At 50.3% G+C, this 20,622-nt stretch overlaps 1 protein-coding gene across 2 annotated transcripts in view; it reads left to right on the top strand.

Moving 5' to 3' along the window:
• NCF2 (neutrophil cytosolic factor 2) overlaps positions 1-18,622 on the top strand; it is a 32,518-nt gene extending 13,896 nt beyond the window's left edge. For both annotated transcript variants that reach the window (XM_029081326.2, XM_029081325.2), the window contains 13 exons: positions 2,091-2,199; positions 6,217-6,351; positions 7,370-7,477; positions 9,614-9,673; positions 10,877-10,920; positions 11,443-11,584; positions 11,828-11,890; positions 12,480-12,552; positions 13,330-13,379; positions 13,906-14,057; positions 14,163-14,274; positions 16,275-16,452; positions 18,071-18,622. In XM_029081326.2, the coding sequence (XP_028937159.1) occupies positions 2,091-2,199; positions 6,217-6,351; positions 7,370-7,477; positions 9,614-9,673; positions 10,877-10,920; positions 11,443-11,584; positions 11,828-11,890; positions 12,480-12,552; positions 13,330-13,379; positions 13,906-14,057; positions 14,163-14,274; positions 16,275-16,452; positions 18,071-18,183 (1,339 nt within the window). In that variant the 3' untranslated portion in view covers positions 18,184-18,622. The remainder of the gene's footprint in view (positions 1-2,090; positions 2,200-6,216; positions 6,352-7,369; positions 7,478-9,613; positions 9,674-10,876; positions 10,921-11,442; positions 11,585-11,827; positions 11,891-12,479; positions 12,553-13,329; positions 13,380-13,905; positions 14,058-14,162; positions 14,275-16,274; positions 16,453-18,070) is intronic.
• Positions 18,623-20,622: the final 2,000 nt, after the last annotated feature.

Raw genomic sequence — 20,622 nt, 5'->3', positions numbered from 1 at the left:
TCACGGCAAGCATATGTGAAGTGCTTTGGGCTCATCAGAAGAAAGTTGCTGTATAAACTGGTCATCATTTTGCCTTTACTGGGAAGTCATTACCCTTCAAACATGTCTAGGAGGTAGCCAAGTGGCAGTTATTGTTGTCATCATTACTGAGGTAACAAAATGCAAGGAAGAGACTTGGACGATTTGGGGCCGGGCACAGCCTCTTACCCCCTTTCCTAGCGGGAAATACGTAGGCCCCTTGTTTCACTCTCTACTTAGCCACGGTCTAGCCCGCAGCAGCAGCAGTGAGGGGCCACCAGGCTAAGTATGTCATAGGTGGCCAAGGCCTTCCTCACTCTCTGACCTCAGCTGACACACATATCATCACTTGCCACCCTAATAAGGATGATAACAATAATGATGATGGCATTAAGTGCTCACTATGTGCCATGCACTGCACTAAGTACTAGGAGAGATACAGGATAATCAGGCCAGACACAGTCCCTATCCCACATTGGGTTCAAAGTCTAAATAGGAGGGAGTACAAGTACTGAATCCCCATTTTTCAAACGAGAAAACTGAGGCACAGAGATGCTAAGTAATTTGCCCTAGGTCACACAGCAGGCAGGTACTGGAGCTGGGATTAGTAACTAGGCTTAGTGCTCTTTCCACTGGGCCACAGTACTTCCCTTCCAGTCCTTACATACTACTGCTTTTTCTCTGTGGGGATGGGGGGCATAGGTGGAGTTCCTGGTTAGACTTGAGGTAGGGTGTCACCCCTGGCACAAGCAGCCAGATACTTTAAATAATTGGGTTTGCTTCCCCTGCATTAACGGAGTTATCTCCAACAATCAAACCATAAAACCCCCACCAACTAGTTTCCAACTTCTCTCCCACAGGGATTGGATGGGCAGGTGCACCTTCCCACCTTGATCTTGCCTCTGGGTGGGCTATCCTGATTCTCAGAGCCTTCTCCAAGAGGAGTCTGGGATGGCAGCTGGTGCCTGGGGTGAATCCAGAGGGGTTGGGGAGGCTGGGAGAGGACAACAGGTCAGGAAGTGAGGGAAGGTTCATACTGTAGAATTCCCCCAGGCTTCCTGGCCTCAGGGCCCAGGCGATGGCCGGGGGCCTTAGTCGATATGGTTGTCTTCAGTATCAGCCCCATGGCAAACATAAAACCACGAAGAACATGAGGGAATCTCCCAGCTGGCTCTGAGAGGCCTAGGCCTTACCCTACTACAGGAGCAACGAGATTATTCCAAACAAGATGAATAATGCGTCCCTCTCACAGACTAGTGAAAGGCTGGGAGTATGAGTTGCTTCCAGGGTCTCCATATTAATAAAAAATAAAGCGTTTCTTGATGAATGCAAGCACAACAACAAACATATGCCACAAAATAGAGAGCTAAACAGGCATGGGTTAGCCAGGTAGAGGCCTGGGGCTAGGCGAGACAGCACAACTCCAACCAGTGGGAGAGCAAGTTCTACTTACCAGACCCATAGTACTGGAACACTTCTTACTCTGCTGAAGTAGCTTTTTTAAGTTGATATCGATATCACCGCAGCAGCCCCTGCAGTGCCCCAGGGGGCAAAGGCGAAGGAGGAAAGGAGTTCACTCCACCAGCAGGGTGGTGGCTGTTACAGCATTTTGCAGGGGCGGGGAGGAATCATATCTTTTTCAGTAATAATAATGATGATATTTGTTAAGTGCTTACTATGTGTCAAGCACCGTTCTAAGCACTGAAAGTGATCCTGATGTTTGGTAAAAATTATTTTATATTGAAAGTCCTAGGCAAATAAGAATTACATGAAATTCAGGGAAAATGGAGTTCCTATTTTTTTTTTTAATTATCTTGCGAAGGCCTAGACAGAATAAAGAGGTGGACGGGTGTTAGAACAGTGGAAGCAGCCGTGTTTTGTCTCCAGATGAAGTAATGGTAATGTCATAGTAGTGCGAGACCACGGAATAATTTGAGGAAGCTGAGTTTCCTTGGGGTGTAAGAACCATAGAAGTTTCTGTTGCCTTCACCACCCTCGTGAGAGAGGATGAGGATGGGCAGGGCAAGGCCTGGTGACTGCCCCTGACTGTTCACTTCCTTTCTCCTCCCCAGGGACGACTTGGCCATCAAAGACTTTAAGGAGGCCTTGACCCAACTGCGAGGGAACCAGCTGATCGACTATAAGATCTTGGGGCTGCAGTTCAAGCTCTTTGCCTGTGAGGTAAGCAGAGCAGGGACTGGGCTGAAAGGACAGGGTGACCCAGCAGCCCAAGTTCTGGACTGGGAGAGTGGGATACCCAAGTCCCCTTTCCAGTTTCCCTGTCATCTTGCTGAGAATCCTCAGATTTCCTCATGCCTCAGTTTCTCCATATGTCAAAGCAGTTTAATAGTTTACCTAACACCTGCCACCGCCGACAGTAGGTCGCTGACAACATTTGGGCAGCGATGCAGTCAGGGGAATGCAACACAGTGCTGGTGTCAAACAAGAACTTCCCAGCAACTAGGAGTGAGAATGGAGTATGTTTTTACATGAGAAGGAAGAAGTAAGTGGGTCTTGAAAGCCACAGTCCAATTGATTCCCTCACACCACTCACCACTTTGCTTATTTCACAGTTTTCAAGCTATTAATAATATTAATGATAATTGTGGTATTTAAGTGCTTATTCTGTGCCAAGCATTTTACTAAGCACCGGGTTAGATGCAGAATAATCAGGTGGGACACAGTTCCTGACTACAGAGGGGCTCATGGTTTAAGAGGGAGAAAAGGTATTGAATCATTTTACAGATGAGGAATCTAAGGTAGAAGAGAAGATAAATGACTTGCCCCAATCAGTCAATCAATCAGTAGTATTTATTGAGCACTTACTGTGTGTAGAGCACTGTACTAAGTACTTGGAAGAGTACAATACAGCAAAATCGTTAGTTACATTCCCTGCCCACGAAGGGCTTACAGTCTGAAGTCACACAGCAGGCAAATGGCAGATAGGTCATCTGACTCTATTTTGTTTTTATGTAGTATTTGTTAAATGCTTACTGTGTGTCAGACACTGTACTAAGCACTGGGGTAGATTCAAGATAATCAGATTGGACACAGCCCATGTCCCAAATGGAGCTCACAGTATTAATCCCGATTTTATAGATGAGGGAATTGAGGTACAGGGGAGTTAAGTTACTTGCCCAAGGTCACACGGCAGATGAGTGGCAAAGCCGGGATTAAAATCTTTGTCCTGCCGACTCCTAGGCCATGTCATATGTGTGCTTGCACTCTCTCTTTCTCCCCCTCCACTCTCTTTTTATAAAAATATTTGGAAAAATCTCTAGAAAAAGTCTTTCTGACTTTCTTATTTAAGGCTGAGAACCACCGTTTTTCCATGAACTGCCTGCCCATAACTAATAATAGAAGCTTAGGGTCTCAGGGATGACCTTGGCCATGGGGACAGTCATTCTACTCTGGGCTTTGCCATTTGAACAGGGAAACTCACTTCCCGTTTTTCTGTGACTCTGTTTCCTCTGCTGGGCCACAAGGGTAGCAGTCTGACCCACCTCACAGGGGCACGTCGCTTTGCAGAAATTCCTTAAATTAACACTTTGAGAGGACTCTCCATTCTTTTAGACAGCAATAATTCACTAAATAGGACCCAAGTGCCAAGAAAAGAAGAGATGCCCCTCAGAAAAAGTCAATCAGTTGTATTTATTGAGCACTTACTCTGTGCGGGGAGCACTGTACTAAGCACTCAAGAGAGTACAATATAACAGATTTGGTAGACACATTTCCCCCCCATAATGAGCTTACAGTCTAGAGGGGGAGGAAGACCTTAATATTAAAAAAAAATACAGATATGTACATAACTGCTATGGGGCTTGGGGAGGGGTGAAAAAAGGGAGCAAATCAAAGTGCAAGGATGAAGCAGAGGGAGTGGGAGAAGAGGAAATGAGGGCTTAGTCAGGGAAGACCACTTGGAAGAGATGTGCCTTGAATAAGGCTTTGAAGATGAGGAAAGTAATTGTCAGATATGAAGAGGGAGGGCGTTCTAGGTCAGTGTCGGGACGTTGGTGAGAGGTCGGCGGTAAGATAGATGAGATCAGGGTACAATGAGAAGGTTGGCATTAGAGGAGCCAAGTGGGTTGGCTGGGTTGTAGTGGGAGAGCAGTGAGGTAAGATAGGAGGAGCAAGGTAACTGAGTGCTTTAAAGCCTGTGGTAAGGAGTTTCTGTTTGATACAGAGGTGGGTGGGCAACCACTAGAGGTTCTTGAGAACTGGGAAATGTGGACTGAAGGTTATGTAAAAAAATAATCTGGGCAGTAGAGTGATGTATGGACTGGAGTTGGGAGACAGGATGCTGATATAGTAATCATGACAAGTTAATAACAATAATACTAATACTTAGATTAATGTGGTAGCAGTTTGGATGGAGAGAAAAGGATGGATTTTAGTGATGTGAAGGTTGAACTGACAAGATTTAGTGATTGAATATGTCGGTTGAATGACAGAATAGTCAAGGATAACGCTTGTGAGACAGGAAGGATGGTGGTGCTGTCTGCAGTGACAGGAAAGTCATGGGGAGGACAGGGTTTGGGTGGAAAGTTAAGGAGACCTGTTTTGAACCTGTTAAGTTTGAAGTATAGGCAGGACATCCAAGTGGAGAAGTCTTGAAAGCAGGAGGAAATGCGAGACTGCAGAGGAGAGAGAACAGGGCTGGAAATGTAGATTTAGGAATCATCCACATAGAGATGGTAGTTGAAGCCATGGGAGCAAAAAAATTCTCCAGGGGAAAGGAATTCTCATGCTGGGAGAACTGGGTTGGCCATGTGCTAATGAGGCATTGTAGTCTCACAAATCCAGTTTGGGGATAGCTAGTCTGTAAAATCCTTGAGGTCTACTTACTCTATTGTATCATATTCTCTGCACACAGTAGGTTTTCAATAAATATCATTGATTGATTCTTGTCAAGCAAGCCTGCCAGTTGTAACTGAATTTGCAGGACACACATCTTCCCAGGATCATAACACTCCTAACTAGCGTTGTACCTCCTCCCCTTTGTCTTCAAAGGGCAGAGGTAGCCTTGTAATCTCATTTATGGTTGGGGAAAAGGAGGCCCAGGAGCATGAATTGACTTGCCTGGGGCCCAAGAGCCAGACGGAGGCTAGCAATCGAGTACTCTTTATTTTCAGTGCAGGGCCCCTTCCTTGAGAGTCCTTTTCTGGGTTCTTTTGTTTTGTTTTGTTCTTATTAGAGGAGATGTAGCTGGGACAGGAAAATCAGGGGGAAAAGGGACTGAAACACCTAGCGGTGTTAAATAATGATTATAATCACGGTATATGTTAAGCGCTTACTATATGCCAAGAACTGTTTTAAGTGATGGGGTAGATAGAAGCTTATCAGGTTGGACACAGTCTATTTCCCATATCAATTTCACAGTCTGAAGTGGAGGGAAGAAGATTTAATCCCTATTTTGCAGATGAGGTAACTGAGGCACAGAAAAGTTAAATGATGCGCCCAAGTCACATAGCAGACAAATGGCATAGCAGGGATTAGAACCCAGGTCCTCTGACTTTCAGGCTCAGGCTGCTTCGCTGTCTTCTATTAGCTTTTCTGGCAGCATCTAAATCAGAAGTCAGTGACTCAGAATCTCTCATGCTCCTGCACTCCTCATAAGAGGGGATCTGTGTTGGTGCTGGCCCTACTAACTATTCACGATCTTTAGCCTAAAGTGGATCTTACAGAAATGCCCCTACTCCATGGGAGTGGTACTGCAGTGCCAGGGCTGAAAGAATGCCCAGGGTGTGGTAGGATGGAGTGGACTTGGTGTGATTTTTACAGCCAGCAGGACCCTCCTGAAGGCCTCTGTTCTTCCAGCTGGAGTTGGTGGGAGGGCGGCTATTATGCAGGTGGTAGAATTCAGCTAGGCTGTTCCAATAGTGGCTTTTATCGAGCACCTCCTGTGTGCCCAACACTGTACTAAGCACTTGATAGACACAATCCCGACCCACAGAGAGCTTCCATTCTTCAAGGTGGCAACAACAAAATACTTCCTCAGTAGACCCTCTCTGAGGTAGAACTGCATTTCCACGGGACCCAAGGGACTTTTTCCGCCTAGGCCATTGCTTTCTAAGACTTCCCTCCTTCCTCCCGAGCTGCCCGCAGCACTCCTCCAGGTTCTGAGGGCTCCTTAAAGAGGTGCCTAGGGTGGTCCCAGAGGCATCCTGGCCCTGTTTCATGGTTTCCCTTGCTTTTCAGGTACTGTACAACATCGCTCTAGTCCACGCCAAGAGGGCGGACTGGAAGGCGGCCGAGGAGAACTTGACACTTGCCGTGAGTATGAAGACGGAGCCCAGGCACAACAAGATTGACAAAGCCATAGAGTCCATCTTGGTAAGAGACGCGGGGGCGATGTCTGTCAGGGGATCAGGCTTCCTGCTCAGTCAGCGAGGGATGAGGACAATATAGAAGCAGAGAATCCTCCATTTTCTTGAAACTGAGAAGACCCAACTCGGCCACTGGTTCAGCTCCCCCAGGAGGCCCGAGGGAAGCCTAAGTTGGACTGATGTTTAGGCTGATTGGGAGTGGAGCAGCAGAGGGTTGGTTGAAGATGCCCTCAAGGGGGACTCAAGGGGGAAAGTGCACAGGTCTGGGAGACAGAGGACCTGGACTCTAATCTCCATTCTGCCACTTGTCTGCTGGGTGACTTTGGGTTAGTCATTTAGCCGTTCTATGCCTCAGTTTCTTCATCTGTAAAATGGGGATTAAACACCCGTCATCCCTCCCATTTAGACTGTGAGCCCCAAATTGGACAGGGCCTGCACCTGACCTGGTTATCTCATATCTACGTCAGTGCTTAATACAGTGCTTGGCACGTAGTAAGAGCTTAACATAGACCGTGATTATAATCATTATTACTGATGTGACTAGACTTGTGATAAAGTGGGTTTTTTTGCCATTTGCAACAAATGCAGTGAAGATGGGTGTCAGAGGGAAACTCATTTAAGCATGGGTGCCAACTCTTCAATTTGAATGCAGGGGCTGAGGGCAGGCTGGAGAACCTCCATTTTGGGTCATCAGTTCTCCCTGGAAACTCTCAGATCTGGTCAGAGACCTGGGATGATCAAAGTTGAGAGTCTAGCTCAAATCACCCCCATGGAGTTGACATCTCTGTGTTCAAACAAGTGCCCAGAGAGGTGGTTTAAGGGGGAAAGAAGTGAGATGAGAGAGTGAGAGCAGGTTCTGGAGTCAGACTGGAGTGGCTTTGGGATAAGCTTATATTGGAAACAGAACCAGGCCCAGGTAACTTTTCAGTGAGGGGCTGCAGGGAGTTTGGAAAGGTATTTATGCGGGTTGAGCGTCACCGAGTCACGAGGCGTTGAGCTGTCAAAATTTACTAACCTCACCACAGAAACAGAGACTTTACGAGCCGGTGGTAATCCCCGAGGGGAGGCTGTTCCGACCAAACGAGAAGCAGGTGGCCCAGCTGGCCAAGAAGGACTACCTGGGCAAGGCAACGGTAGGACGCACATTCTCTCTGAGTTGCTTTTGGCCTAGAAGGGAGAGAATAGGGTAGGATTGGCCCATGGAACATGGAGGATTTTCTCCAGCAGCCCTCTCTCCTCTGCTAGTCCAGAGATCCTCTCCCCCAGAAATGTGTGTGTGTGTGAATGTATGTGTTTGGTGGTTGGGAGGGAAATTCCTCTGACTATTACTTCCCTTTTATAACTCTCCATAGCTCCCCAACCACTCCACGTCTCCCTGGGAGTCTTGCACGTCATTTGTCAGTCGTGGACCCAAATTGGCAGTTCAGCCAGTAGAGAAAAACCTTAACCGCGAAGTAGCTAAGATTAAGAGGGATTGGAATTGCTTTAGGACCCCTCCAATTGCTCTTTCTGCAGGCGTCAGCCACTGTCTCTACAGCCTCAGCATTATCCTTGAGTGGGGCTGAAGTTGGCCAACCCGTTCCAGCCGGACACATTCGTGAATGTGTTTCAGGCTTGCGGAAGGAACGCAGGGCCGAGCAGCTCGGGTACTGCTCTTGCCCCTTGCCCATCCCGGGTTCGGCAGACCGATTGCTTCGATCGCTTCGCTTTAGCGACTACCCCACTGGCACAGCTTATTCATGAGCACTGAGTACCTGGCTCATTTTTCTCCCAGCATCCTAGGAAGATATTTATGCCCGTTGGTGGAAAAGCACTGATCAGTGTGACCTAGAGGAAAGCATGGGACTGGGAGTCAGGAACCCCAGGTTGGCATCTCAACTCTGCCACAGGTGTACTGTGTGACCTTGGACAAAGCAGCGTGGCTCAGTGGAAAGAGCACGGGCTTTGGAGTCAGAGGTCATGAGTTCGAATCCCAGCTCTGCCACTTGTCAGCTGTGTGACTGTGGGCAAGTCACTTAACTTCTCTGTGCCTCAGTGACCTCATCTGTAAAATGGGGATTAAGACTGTGAGCCCCACGTGGGACATCCTGATTCCCCTGTGTCTACCCCAGCGCTTAGAACAGTGCTCGGCACATAGTAAGCGCTTAACAAATACCAACATTATTAAGTCCCTTAACTTCTCTGGGCCTCAGTTTCCTCATCTGTAAAATGGGGGTAAGATAGGAAGCCCCCTATCAGACAGGGACTGTGTCCAATCTCATAACCTTGTATCTACTCCAGTTCTTAGAATATAGTGAGCACTTAATAAATGCCATAATGATAAAAAGATGCCATCTTATCTAGGGGCAAGGGAACTCTGTATTGTTGAAGTAGGCTACTTCTGAGCCCTATTTCTGATTAGGATAATGGTTTTGGGCGCGGCTCAACCCATGCGTCTGTCTTTGATTGTGGTTTTTGTCACTCGTTCTTACACTTTTTTTTTTAATGAATGTTACAATTCTTGCACGTTATTATCCCTTCCCTCAAGGATCTTAGTCTCCCAGGGTTAGAGACAAGTGGTGGATTCCCAAATAGGCCCTGGCCTAGGGTGACAAACTTATTTTCTGTTGAGATTCATTGTTTTCAATTACAGATTGCACCTAATGCTTTGTACAGAGTAGGTGTAGAATGAATACGATTACTACACACACTGAGCACATTATGGTACTGTAGCCAATGTGGAGAGATTTCTTGAACAACCTTAGTGACTCAGAAGTGAGCGACTGGTGCAGTCCGTGGCCGACCAGAATTTTTTTTTTTTAAACTAAGTGCCTGGTGGGAAGAGGGACACTGAGCTGAATGCCAAAAGGGAGAAAAAATGTTAAATCCATTCTTGGCAGACTCTGTGGCTTTTTCTTTTTCCTGGAACTTCTCAGGGATAAATCCAGTGCTCTGCACAGGGGCTGCTTAGAGCAGACTACTGACTGACAGCGCAAGCCTCCAACAGTTTGGGGGCTAAGCCTGAAGTCCCAGCTACCCTTATAGCTGAGCAGAATCCGATGGAGGTGGGAGAGAGGAGAGGAAGGAGGTGGTATTTCCTCAGCTGCTGGAGTGTTTTCCTGTGAGTTCAGCCCCAAACTCCTGGTTCTTGGAACCGAGGTTCCAGGTCCCAAGAGCTCCACGTGAGGCCCTGTGTATCTGTGGGAAGCAGGGTGACCTGGGAAGGCCCTAGGAACTGTGAGAAGAAAATGATGGAATGTTCACATACCCATCCCTCTCTCTGGTTTCAGGTCGTGGCATCTGTGGTGGATCAAGACAGTTTCTCAGGGTTTGCCCCTCTGCAGCCCCAGGTAAAAAGCAGAAAGGATTGCGAAAAATCAAATCTCTTCTTTCCCCTGAAGCATGGGAAGAAATTTAATGGAGACAGGGGACAGGGAGAGTCTGTTCTGGCCCTTCCCAGCTCCAGCCTTATGTGAATCAGAAATGATTTAACCACTATCATTCAGACTGGATTCTCAGGGAGTGCTGATTCCATTTCCTCAGTCAGTGGGGGGGGGGGGTGCGTCAGTCCTGGATTGCCGTGGGGCAAAAGATGTAAATCCGGGTCCCTGCTGGATGGAGTCAAAAATTCCTTGTTGCCCCTGACAGTCCCAGAAAAATGTAAGTAGCAAAATGGCAGCCACCTGTAGCAGTCAGTCGATTGTATTTATTGAGCACTTACTATGTGCAGAGCACTGAACTAAGCACTTGGGAGACTCCAATAGAACAATAAATAGACACAATCCCTGCCTGCAACGAGTTTACAGGCTAGGGGAGTGGAAAGGCAGCTCAAAGCAGTCTGGGTGAAATGGTGGCTGAGGAAGTCGGATGTCAAGGACTAAGGGAGATGGATTATAGGTGCAGCTTCAGCCCAGCAATGCCTGATGGGCTCTGGAGACCCTGTAGGAGCAGGGAGGGGAGGGGTTTTCCAGTGGAGCAAAAGTGCTAGCCCAGGACTAAAGGTGTTCCAGATTGCTCTGGACCAAGGACAGGGATTAAAATAAAAATGGCATTCAGGGACATTGGGCCCAACTGGGATACCTAATGAACCCAATGACTCCTTTCTTAGCAGTTTCCTAGCTCCCCTCCCACCCCAGCTGGCCATTGTTCCGCTCTCTGCCTAGGGGTTTTTTGGATCCAAGACTTTGGATTCCAGAGCATCCATAAGGAGCAGCTCCAGGGAAGCAGTGTGCCCTAGTGGAAAAAGCCCAAGCTTGGGAGACAGAGACCTGGGTTCATAATTCTGACTCCCCCTCTTGTCTGCTCTGTTAACTTGGACAAGTCACTTAACTTCTCTGTGCCTCAGTTACCTCAGCTGTAAAATGGAGATTAGGACTGTGAGCCTCATATGGGGCATGGATCGTGTCCAACCTGATTAGTTTCTATCTCTCCCAGGGCTTAATGCAGTGCCTGGCCCATAGTTAGTTAAGTCTTAACAAATACCAAAGGAAAAAACTGAAGAATCCCAAAGATAGAATAATCTTTTTCTCTCTCTCCCTTCTGCATTGTAATAGGCCACGGAACCTCCTCCCAGGCCCAAAACCCCTGAAATCCTCAGGTAAGTGAAGGCCATAGGCAACAGAGCTCCAGGGCTGAATGGGCATTAAAAGAAGACCCGGTTTCCTTTCACCAGCTCTGTCCTGTCACATACCGGGCCTCCCAACCACCACCTTCAGAGCCCTTCTGTGATGAGGCTTGGACTAGTCTTTAAATGGCAGGCAAAGAGCAAGGCAGGCTAGGTTGTTCCCATACCAGCAAAGACTGAAGGCCAATTTCCTTTCACCCACTTCTCTCGAGGATGTCTTCAGCCACTGTACGCGGAAAGTGACGGGAAGGAATGGTTCAGGCAGGGGATGAATGACGAGGCATGACATACCCTCATGCGATAGATGAGATCAAACAAGGGTGACATCATTAGAAAGAAATGAATGCCAAAACCAGCCAGGAAAGAATCCTGGTGTTTTTAGTAAGAGCGACAAGGCAAAGGATATGGGTACCTGGGGGTGGGAAGGAGGAAGAGGCAAGATCAGTAGGTCATAGCTGAGTCCCCTGCCCACCACGCGTGGACCTCCGACTTCAGGGCTCTGGAAGGGGAGCCTCACCGAGTCCTGTTCGAGTTTACCCCGGAGACGCCCCAAGAGCTGCAGGTCCTCCCTGGAAATATCGTCTTTGTCCTGAAGAAGGGAGCCGATAACTGGGCCACAGTCATGTTCAACGGGAAGGTACGTTTGGGGGTCTGGGAGTGGCTGGGGAAGAGTTGGATGGGCTCTTGAGGGGTCCCCCCCAGTTTCTAGACAGATCCCAAGAGTCGCTGGGAACCAGGCCAGGGCCTCCCTCCCTTGCCCCTCCCTCCCCCCATCCCCGAAAGGGCAGTGGGTTTCACGCCCAACTCAGACTCTTGCCCGACCCCAGCCCCAGCCTCAAGGACTCTTTTTAACTCACCTGTCTTGGACATTTTGCCGCAGAAAGGGATTGTCCCCCGCAACTACTTGGAACCACTTGAGCTCCGGATCCAGTCTCAGCTTCAGGTAAGGGGCTCTCCTCTGCCATCACATCTTCTTCCCCCTGCCCACCCTCTCTCCCTCACCTTCTCCTCCGGGCACCAAGAACTCGTTGGATTGGATCCAGCTGAGAACTACCAAATGGAAAAAGTCACCAGTCGGCCAGTGTAGGGCTTCAGTGGGTGGTCCACAGATGGTCCTGGGGGACTGCAGCTCATAGCCCCTCTGCCTGTCCTGGTCCCATAGGAGGCTTGTCTCCTGGCAGGGCAGAAGGATGCAGGGTGGTGATGCCCTCTGCCCTTACCTGTCAGGATCCTAGTTTTGCCAGTGGAACCCATCTCCTTTTCTCCCTGTCCAGTCAACTCCACCCTGGCCTAGTCCGCTCTCACCAAAGAGAAATAGTTCGTTCCTGACACTCAGGTCGGGTGTGGGGTCGGTCTGGACCCCAGAGACCCAGCCTCCGCTCAGCAGTGGGCAGCCCCCGACCCCACCATCAACCCCACGGATTGGAATAGAGTGGGGATGAGAAGGGTTGGGGGTGATGAGCTTTCCAGCCCTCCGCATGTTTCCTCCAGAGCTTTATCGAAACAGGCCTTCCTTCCTTTATTCTTTCCAGACCCAGGAGGGAACCTCCCCAGAATCCAACATTCCTGCTCCACCCAGTTCCAACGCTCCAGAGAAGCCTCCAGGTTAGTGATGCTGCAGTAGGGGGTCTATGGGAAATGCCCCGGCACCCAGCCGGTGCCTGAACTGCCATGGCCTTGCAGGGCCCTTGCTGAGCCTCCACCAGCATAGTCCCATGAGATCCTGCCATCCTCTGGCAAGCCATATCCCAATTCACCCCTCTGCCTATACCAGGCAAAACCCTTGCCCTTCCTCCCTCCCTCCCTCCTCGATCCTGCATGCGCATAGGTATCTTAACTCTAAGCACAGGTCAAGGGCCAAATTGACTCGGGGGCCTGGGGACCGTGGCAGCATCCGGGGGACCGAGGATGGCAAGGCAGAGGGCCAGAATCCTTTGCATGGAAGACAAGTTCCTGGAACGGCCCCATCCAGAACTCTGGGCCTTGGGTTCTAATCCTGACTCTGCCATTTACCTGCTGTGTGTAACACTGGGCAAGTCACTTCACTTCACAGCGCCTCAGGTCCCACATCTGCAAAATGGGAATTCAATCCCTGTTCTCTCTCCTACTTAGATTGTGAACCCCATGTGGGACCTGATTATCTTGAATCTACCCCAGTGCTTAGTACAGTGCTCGACACATAGTAAGCACTTAACAAATACCATTGGGTTTTTTTTGTTATCAACTCTTTGAAGCTGATGGTGCTTGGGAAAAAGAAAAGGGGTTGGGATGGTGGAGGAGGTGGTGTTCCTCTCCCCTCCTCAGAGGGCAGATCCCCAGATCCCCTTGCTGGCCGGTGGGGACTCAAACAGCTCACACCACTGCGTTTCTGTCCCCGTCTAGCTAACGGCCCCCCTGCTCTTCAGGATGAGCAGCAGAAGGAGGAGCCAAAGGTAAGCCACCTTCTGGGCTGGGACAGGATGGAGCTGCCCTGTTGGACACCTAGCCACTCCTTTCCCAGCTGGCTCAGTTGGCATCATGGCTGCTGGTGGTGTTTGCCAAAGAGGGGTGGGGGAGCTCTGATGGTCACGTCCTTCTAGACTGTAAGCTCGTTATGGGCAAGGAACATGTGTACCAACTCTTTTATTGTACCCTCCAAAACTCTTAGTACAGTGCTCTATGCACATTAAAGCTCTTAGGAAATATATTTCACTGACATATAAGTCCCAGAGCCGGGACCAGCTCAATTCTATTGCCCTTCATATTTGCTGACGTCCACCCCCTCCTGCCTGACCGGGAACTTCATCTAGGGGTGCCGACAGCTGGAGCGCCCCGTTCACACTGAACCTGCAGTCCCCCTCTGCTGTAGAGTCTTACGTGGCGTCCACAGCCCCCACCTCACACAATGCCATCGCGTTTTACTTGGCAGCTGCCCCTCTCCCCGCTGCCTTCTCTGCCCTTTGCCTTCTCCTCCCCCAGGCGCTGAGACTGGACGTTCCCCCCGTCTACACGGTGAAGGTGCATTACAGCTACACAGTTGCCTTGGAGGTGCAGCCTGGACTCCGGTACCGAGAGCTCCTGGACATGGTGTGCAAGAAACTGGAGCTGTCCCCGCTGCACACCAAGCTGAGGTGAGGCTAGGTGCCCCGGGGCTGGGACCTAAGCCTCTCCGGGCCCGGTGGTGGCTTCGGGAGCTGCTGCCCTCACCTGGCCTCTGATTCTTTTACCCTGAGCAGCTACCGGCCTGCGGAGAGCAAGGAACTGGTCACCCTTAGGGAGGAAAACATGAAGATGGCATGGAGTCAAGCTAAAGACTACTGTCTGACTCTGTGGTGCGACAACACAGCGGTGAGCAAACGTTTGTTTTCTTATGGTATTTGTTAAGTGCTTACTATGTGCCAGGTGCTGTACAAATTAATCAGATCGGGCACAGTCCACATCCCACGTGGACGCTTTGGTCTTAATTCCCATTTTACAGATGAGGCAGCTGAGGCAAAGAGAAACGAATTGACTTGTCCAAGGTTACACTGCAGACAAGTCCCACGCCCCTGCCCAGTCTGGTCTGACAGTAACGACATAGCTAGGTTGGAGGAGAGGTGTCGGGAGGGAAGACGAGCAGTTCAGTTTTAGGGTTGGGGTGCTGGCAGGACAAGGGGGCACCCAGTGAAGCTTGAAGGGGGTTAGATAAAGTAAACGAAAAACCATTTTTGACAGAGGTAAAAAGAACTTATCACCAGAAAGTTATGCAGCTGAAAACCGAGGTGGACTCCCAAAGTTGGAAAAATTTGGGGTTGAGAGGCTGAGGCCACTACCAGGGAGGAAGGTGGATGGTCATTCATGAAGCAGGCCGAACTGAGGAATATGCCAAGGTTATGGGCTTGTGACACAGGAAGGATAGTCGGAGCACAGGAAGGATAGTCCGAGTCTTGTGGTCTACAGTGATGGGAAAGACAGGTGGATGACAGTGTGACAGATTTGAAAACTAAATTCTCTATATGCACAAAAAAAGGATTTATATTATTATTGTGCTGGTCAATTTTTTGGAGTTTTGGAATGCATTAATGCGGGTGGGCCGGGCAACCTCTCCCCACAATTTCTTCACGTCACACAGCTCGGGAGCCAACAGTAGACACACCTATTGATTGTCCCGGACGGGGGCCCGGGAGCTTGGGGCTCCAGTCTCTGATCCTTCAGACTGAGGCTGTAGTACTATCCACTCTCCACCTACTTACCCAGCAGCTCTTGCAGCAACTCCTGCTGCCCAGACCTTCACCTCTTATTGAAAAGCTGCACCGCCTAAAAGAAAGAGCAAGGGGCTAGGAGTCCGGCTATGCCACTTATCTGCCGTGTGAATCTGGGCAAGTCGCTTCACTTCTCTGGGCTTCAGTTACCTCTTCTGTAGAATGGGGATTCAGACTGTGAGCCCCATGTGGGACAGGGACTGTGCCCAACCTGATTAGCTTGTATCTACCCCAGTGCTTAGTACAGTGCCTGGCACATAGTAAGTGCTGAACAAATAGCGCCTTATAAAAAATAGTCCTTGCATCCACCCTCAGCATTGTTCTTCCCAGCCCCTCCAACAGGGCTCTGAGGAGAGCACTGGACACCCCCTACCTTCTCCCACTCTGGTGGCTGCTCGTTAGAAACATCGTGTCTAGGCAGAGACGTGTCTCCTGCTCTTGGTCCCACCACCTGCGGCAGGCCAGGAGGCTACAGGGTGGAAGCCTTGGCACGGGCAAACATTTGCCTGAGGGAAGCGAGGAGTAGGAGGGGAAGGATTACTAACAAAGGAGACAGCGGCTGGGCCTGCCCCCTCACAGGTAAAGCTGCCAAACTCCAGAGGGGGTGAAGCAGATGGCCTATAGGAGCTGAAACGCTGCCACAAAAAGCTCCTTCCTGCTTCAGCTGGGAGGAGGGTGGCTGCACGCGGAGACCTCCGGGCAGACACCGGGAGGCCCCGGCTACTCCTAGCGTGGTGAGGCAGAGATAAGAGCCCTTGGACTCCCAAAGGTTGGCTTTCAAACAGGAAGGATGGGGCCCCCTGCCAGGCTCCAGAACTGGGTTCAGTGGGGACCGCTGAGTCTCCAGGAACCGACTCCCAGTGCACTGGCTTGAAAATGAGGCCACGACAGCAGCAGCTATCTGGGACCCAGCCCTGGGGAGGGAGGGTTGCTTTTGCCATTCCTGGCTTCCCTTCGGATCTTAATTTCGGGGAAGGGAAAGCTCTCCAAGAGAGGAAACAATCCAAGTGAGAGAAACTACATTTAGGGAAAAATTAAAAGGCAGGAGTTTTTCCCCTCCCAGGGACAAAGGTTTGGGAAACCTGATGAAGTCATTTGGTTTCCCAGGGTGATCAAGGCGTGCCCCCGGAGCAAGACAACGTAGAAAAAGCAGGTGTCGGAAACCAGGTCCCGGGGCCGCTGCAGAAGGAAGGAAGCCAAGTGGTAGCGCTGTTCAGTTACCAAGCCACGCAACCAGAGGACCTGGAGTTTCTCGCGGGAGATGTGATCCAGGTGTTAGCCAAAGGTAAACCAGTCCTCCAAACTTGAAGCCAACCCTCACTACCTATGAAAGGGGAAAGAGAGACAGCTTGACCCTCAAACAGCCAGAGACCACCTCATAGCCACTGTTAAGGGTTTCGCCTCCCACACCAAACCGGCCGTCCACCTCCTCTCCTTGGCCCATTCCCCTTTCCGCTCTCCTCTTGGAGGCTGCTAGAATAAGCCTGGAAGAGAAGCCAGGGACCCACATCACCGAGTCGGCCGGGCCCTGAAGGTGGGGCACAATTTTCTCGGCGACCCCATGGCCCAGACGAGCACCTTCCTCTGAGGCTAATGAATTAGCAGGATGGTAGCATTTTTACCCTACCAAAAATGGTCCTTTCGGCCCGCTATCTCGTCCCATTTTTCAGGAGAGAAGTCCTCCCCTCTGACCTTGAGAAGGAATCGTTTCAATTCTTCCCCCAAGCGGCCTCTTCAGATTCCAATCCCAAAGGACTTTTGTTTTAAAATTCTAAACTGCTGTTTCCAGGAGTAACCAGAAACAATGGAATTGTTCATTCATGGCACCCTCACTCTGACTCCCCAAACTACTCTGTGATTCCGCCTCTAGGGAGTAAGCTGTAGGAAGCAACTGGCCCTTAATCTGCAGCTCCCCTGGGTTCTTTCCCCTCCACCTACCTACCTCTCCAATGGTCATTCACTTCCTTCTTGCTCCTTATCAACATGAGGCAGGTCTAACAGTCATGGGAGAAAGGGGGGAAAAATATCACAGCTCAGGGACCTGCAGGTTCAGTCAGAAGTCTAGTGAAAGTGAAGTTAAAGCAGGGATGTTTCAGGGCTCTAATGTAGTAAGGTTCCTAGCCCCAATACTGCTCTTCTGGTCACTTTGCTTTCTTTGGAGAAATGTTCACAGTATTTAGGAACAACTGAGGAGAAGAGTTAGACAATTTTATCAATTACTTTATTGCCATATTGTGCTTCCAAGCACTTAGTACAGTGCTCGGCACAGAGTAAGCGCTCAATAAATATGATTGAATGAGTGAATAAATCCAATGAGCATATCGTTTGCTACTTGCCATTAAATCCCATTGATCAGCCTAAGCTTCAGTATCTCCTTTACAAGAAAGGGAGTTATGTAATTTTCCTGCCCAATAGCCAGGAGCTAAATTCAGGAGCAAACTGGGAATAAAACAGGGGCCTGAGAACTCCTCATTTACTGATTGCCCACTCCCTCGTGCTGGCTTCCTTTCGAACAAGCTCAGGCAAGGAAAAGCAGCCCTGATGTTTTAAAAAAAAAGATTCATCACTCCCTTTCTTCCCCATCCCCCGGCAACCTCCCAGTTTTTCCCTTTCTCCACACATCTTCCCAACAACTAGCTCCCCAGTCTACATCTGATTCCTCTATCCTTCCAACAGGCTACCCGGCTCACAAAACCCCTCCCTCTGCTATGACCCTCAACCTGGTGCGGCTATTTGCGCATCTAAATGGTTGCCAGGTCCTCAGTGGAAGGAGATGGGGTCCCATGACCGCCCAGCACTGGTCAAAATGGAAAAAAAAAATTAACAAGGGCAGGTCCCCTACTTAGGGTGCGAGGGAGAAAGACCAGTCAATAATGCCGTATTTTTTCCTGCGTTTCCCCCAGTGAATGAAGAATGGTTGGAAGGAGAGTGCAATGGGAAAGTGGGCATTTTCCCCATCTCCTTTGTGGAAGAATGCACTGCCAAAGACCCCAGAAGCCAGAGCAGAGAAGTCTAGGCCACTTATGGAAATACAAAAGGTTCAGGAGGGGCCGAAGGTACCACAGATTTTTACTCTGACAATAGACCATGCCCTCGCTAAAAGTTACCGTACTGAGGAATGACCCCTCCCTACACCCCTTGTGAAAGTATCACTCTCACCCTCCTCTGAAAGTCCTGGCGTCTCATCTGACGGCATTCGTGAAGGGATCTGATCCCAGAAAGAACCCGGCTCTTTGCTCTGGGCCACTCTAGCGAAACTTCCTTTTCCTGCTCCGCTCCAAGATCCTATCAGGATTAAGCGTCAAAAGGCAGCGTCCAGAGGGTTGTGGGGGGACGACTGCATGGACCTGCCGGCCATGCTGTTTAAGGGGAAAAGGGGAGCTCTTACATAAGATTAACAGCTCCTTCCAGTCCACAGAGCTCATGCAACGTAATAAAACGTGATCCAAACCAAACTATCTCGTTTGTCATTTATCTGTACCGTCCACCTTTCGAAGGCTGATTTACTCAAACTGATTTAGAATCAATCTGATGAACTAAAGTAGGAATGTGATTTTCAGGCTAGGGTTAGCTTTTGCATCGCCACTTTATCAAGACTTCTCAACTCTGGAGTAAACCCCTCCAACGTTCTCAGGGTCGCCTGACAGCGACCCATTATTTTAAGCCAAGTGTCTCGTTTCGGCAGTGGAAATTCTAGAAACAGCATTCATAAGATAGCCTCAGTTTCTATCTCCCAGCCTGGACCTGAGTCTCGGCTGCCAGGGGGAGGCCCTACTCCCACCAACAACCGACGTCGTTTGGGCAGCCACTGCAGGAAGGGGCATCTCTGGTACCCACGACGGAGCCTGCAGGTCCCCCGTGGAAGGCAACGTCATCGTCGGGGTGCCGGCTCTCCCGCCCCTCCAGAGTGACGGAAAGAGAACTCTGCCTGTCAGCCCCCTCTCGGCCAACTCCCTCGCGTGATCCTCGGGCCGAGGCCCCGGGAGGCTTAAAATGCGTCCGACCTCCAGTTACCTCTTTTTCCCCGGGGCAAGCGTGGGAGCGCGTACTCCGTCCTGTTCCATTCCTCCCCGGCAGCGGTGCCCTCCTTCTCGGGCCTTCCCCTTTAAGGACCCCAGCTCCGGCCAAGAGAAATAAAAAAGGGACTCGTGGATCTGGTTGGAGAGAACATGGTTTAATTAAAGGCAAAGCTGATTTCAGCAGCTGCGGGTCTTGCACAGACGGACAGAAAACACAAAAGAAAGCTTACTACACAAACCAGTTCCTGCCGGGGGTGGGGGTCTCCTGGCCCCCAAGGACGGGGAGCTGGGGAACCCCGCCCCAAGGATCGGAAAACATTCCAAACACCAGATTCTCATGCAGAAATGGGACTGTGGCCGGGACTGGCACTGCTGGAAGGGAGTGAGATGGTGAACTCGGTTAGCTCGGCTAGGGTGCAAGAATCAGTGACAGTTTTACACACTGGAATGTTGCAGCTGCCCAGATGCACAGCTCAAACACACAAACTGACGGGGCGGGGGGGGGGGGGCGGGGGGCGGGAGGGAGGGAGGGCAGGGGAGAGAAGCATGGAGGATTTCAGTTCATATTGCCACGGGGGTCGGGGGGGGGTGGCGGAGGGGAGGGGGGTTTCACCCTTTTAGACCTTTCCAAATGAAACTCAGAGAATAATGTTGCAAAGTGCAGGGGGGATCCAACCATTCCCTATGAAGAGCAATGAGCATTAATCTCACCCCTCTTAACGGATTATGGGGCTGCCCAGGCTCCACTGACCTCTGGGCTTATGGATGTGCTTTGCTCTGTAGCTGGTTCCCAGCTCTGAGGTCCTGAATTATCGTCCACATACAAGCGTGTGTGCACACACGCTGACACCCACACACCCACACACACACTTCTCACACCCCAAAAGAAAAAAAAAACCCTATTTCTAGCACAGCAACCGGACGTTTCGACTGTTTCCATAATTTTTGCCACGAAACATTATTTTTCCAGGAAATGGCAAACGGAAATGCTGTCCTTTTGTCTACAGAAGAGATTTTCCAGTATTCCTTCCCCCTAATAAATATCAAACAGAAAGTTCATTTCCCGTTCTTGGGCGCCTTCTCCGAAGCGGATCGCGTGGTGTTTTCTTCTGTGCCTGGGATGCCCAGGTCCGTGACGCCTTGGGTTTCGCGCTGGAACTGGAGGTCTGGGCCCGCAGCGGTGCGGTGGGGAAGGAGGAGGGGCCTGCGGTACCGGGCCGGCGTCCGTCGGCGGGCCGTGCGAGAGCCGCTCTCTCCTGCCTAGCCGGACCGTCTTCCGGGCCCCAACCTGCCGGATCCCACGGTGCTTCTTGGTGACACGTCGCACGTCAGGAATAGAAACCACTAGCCTCCAGCATGGGGGTCGGGAAGGTGAGGGGTTTGGGGAAAGAAACACAAAGAATCGGGGGTGGGGGTGGGGGGAGAGGAGGGAGAAG

This window comes from Ornithorhynchus anatinus, chromosome 16 (genome assembly GCF_004115215.2).
Source record: "Ornithorhynchus anatinus isolate Pmale09 chromosome 16, mOrnAna1.pri.v4, whole genome shotgun sequence".
NCBI lineage: Eukaryota > Metazoa > Chordata > Mammalia > Monotremata > Ornithorhynchidae > Ornithorhynchus > Ornithorhynchus anatinus.
The sequence above is the reverse complement of the archived record's forward strand: the minus strand, read 5'-3'. Positions and strand labels throughout refer to the sequence as shown.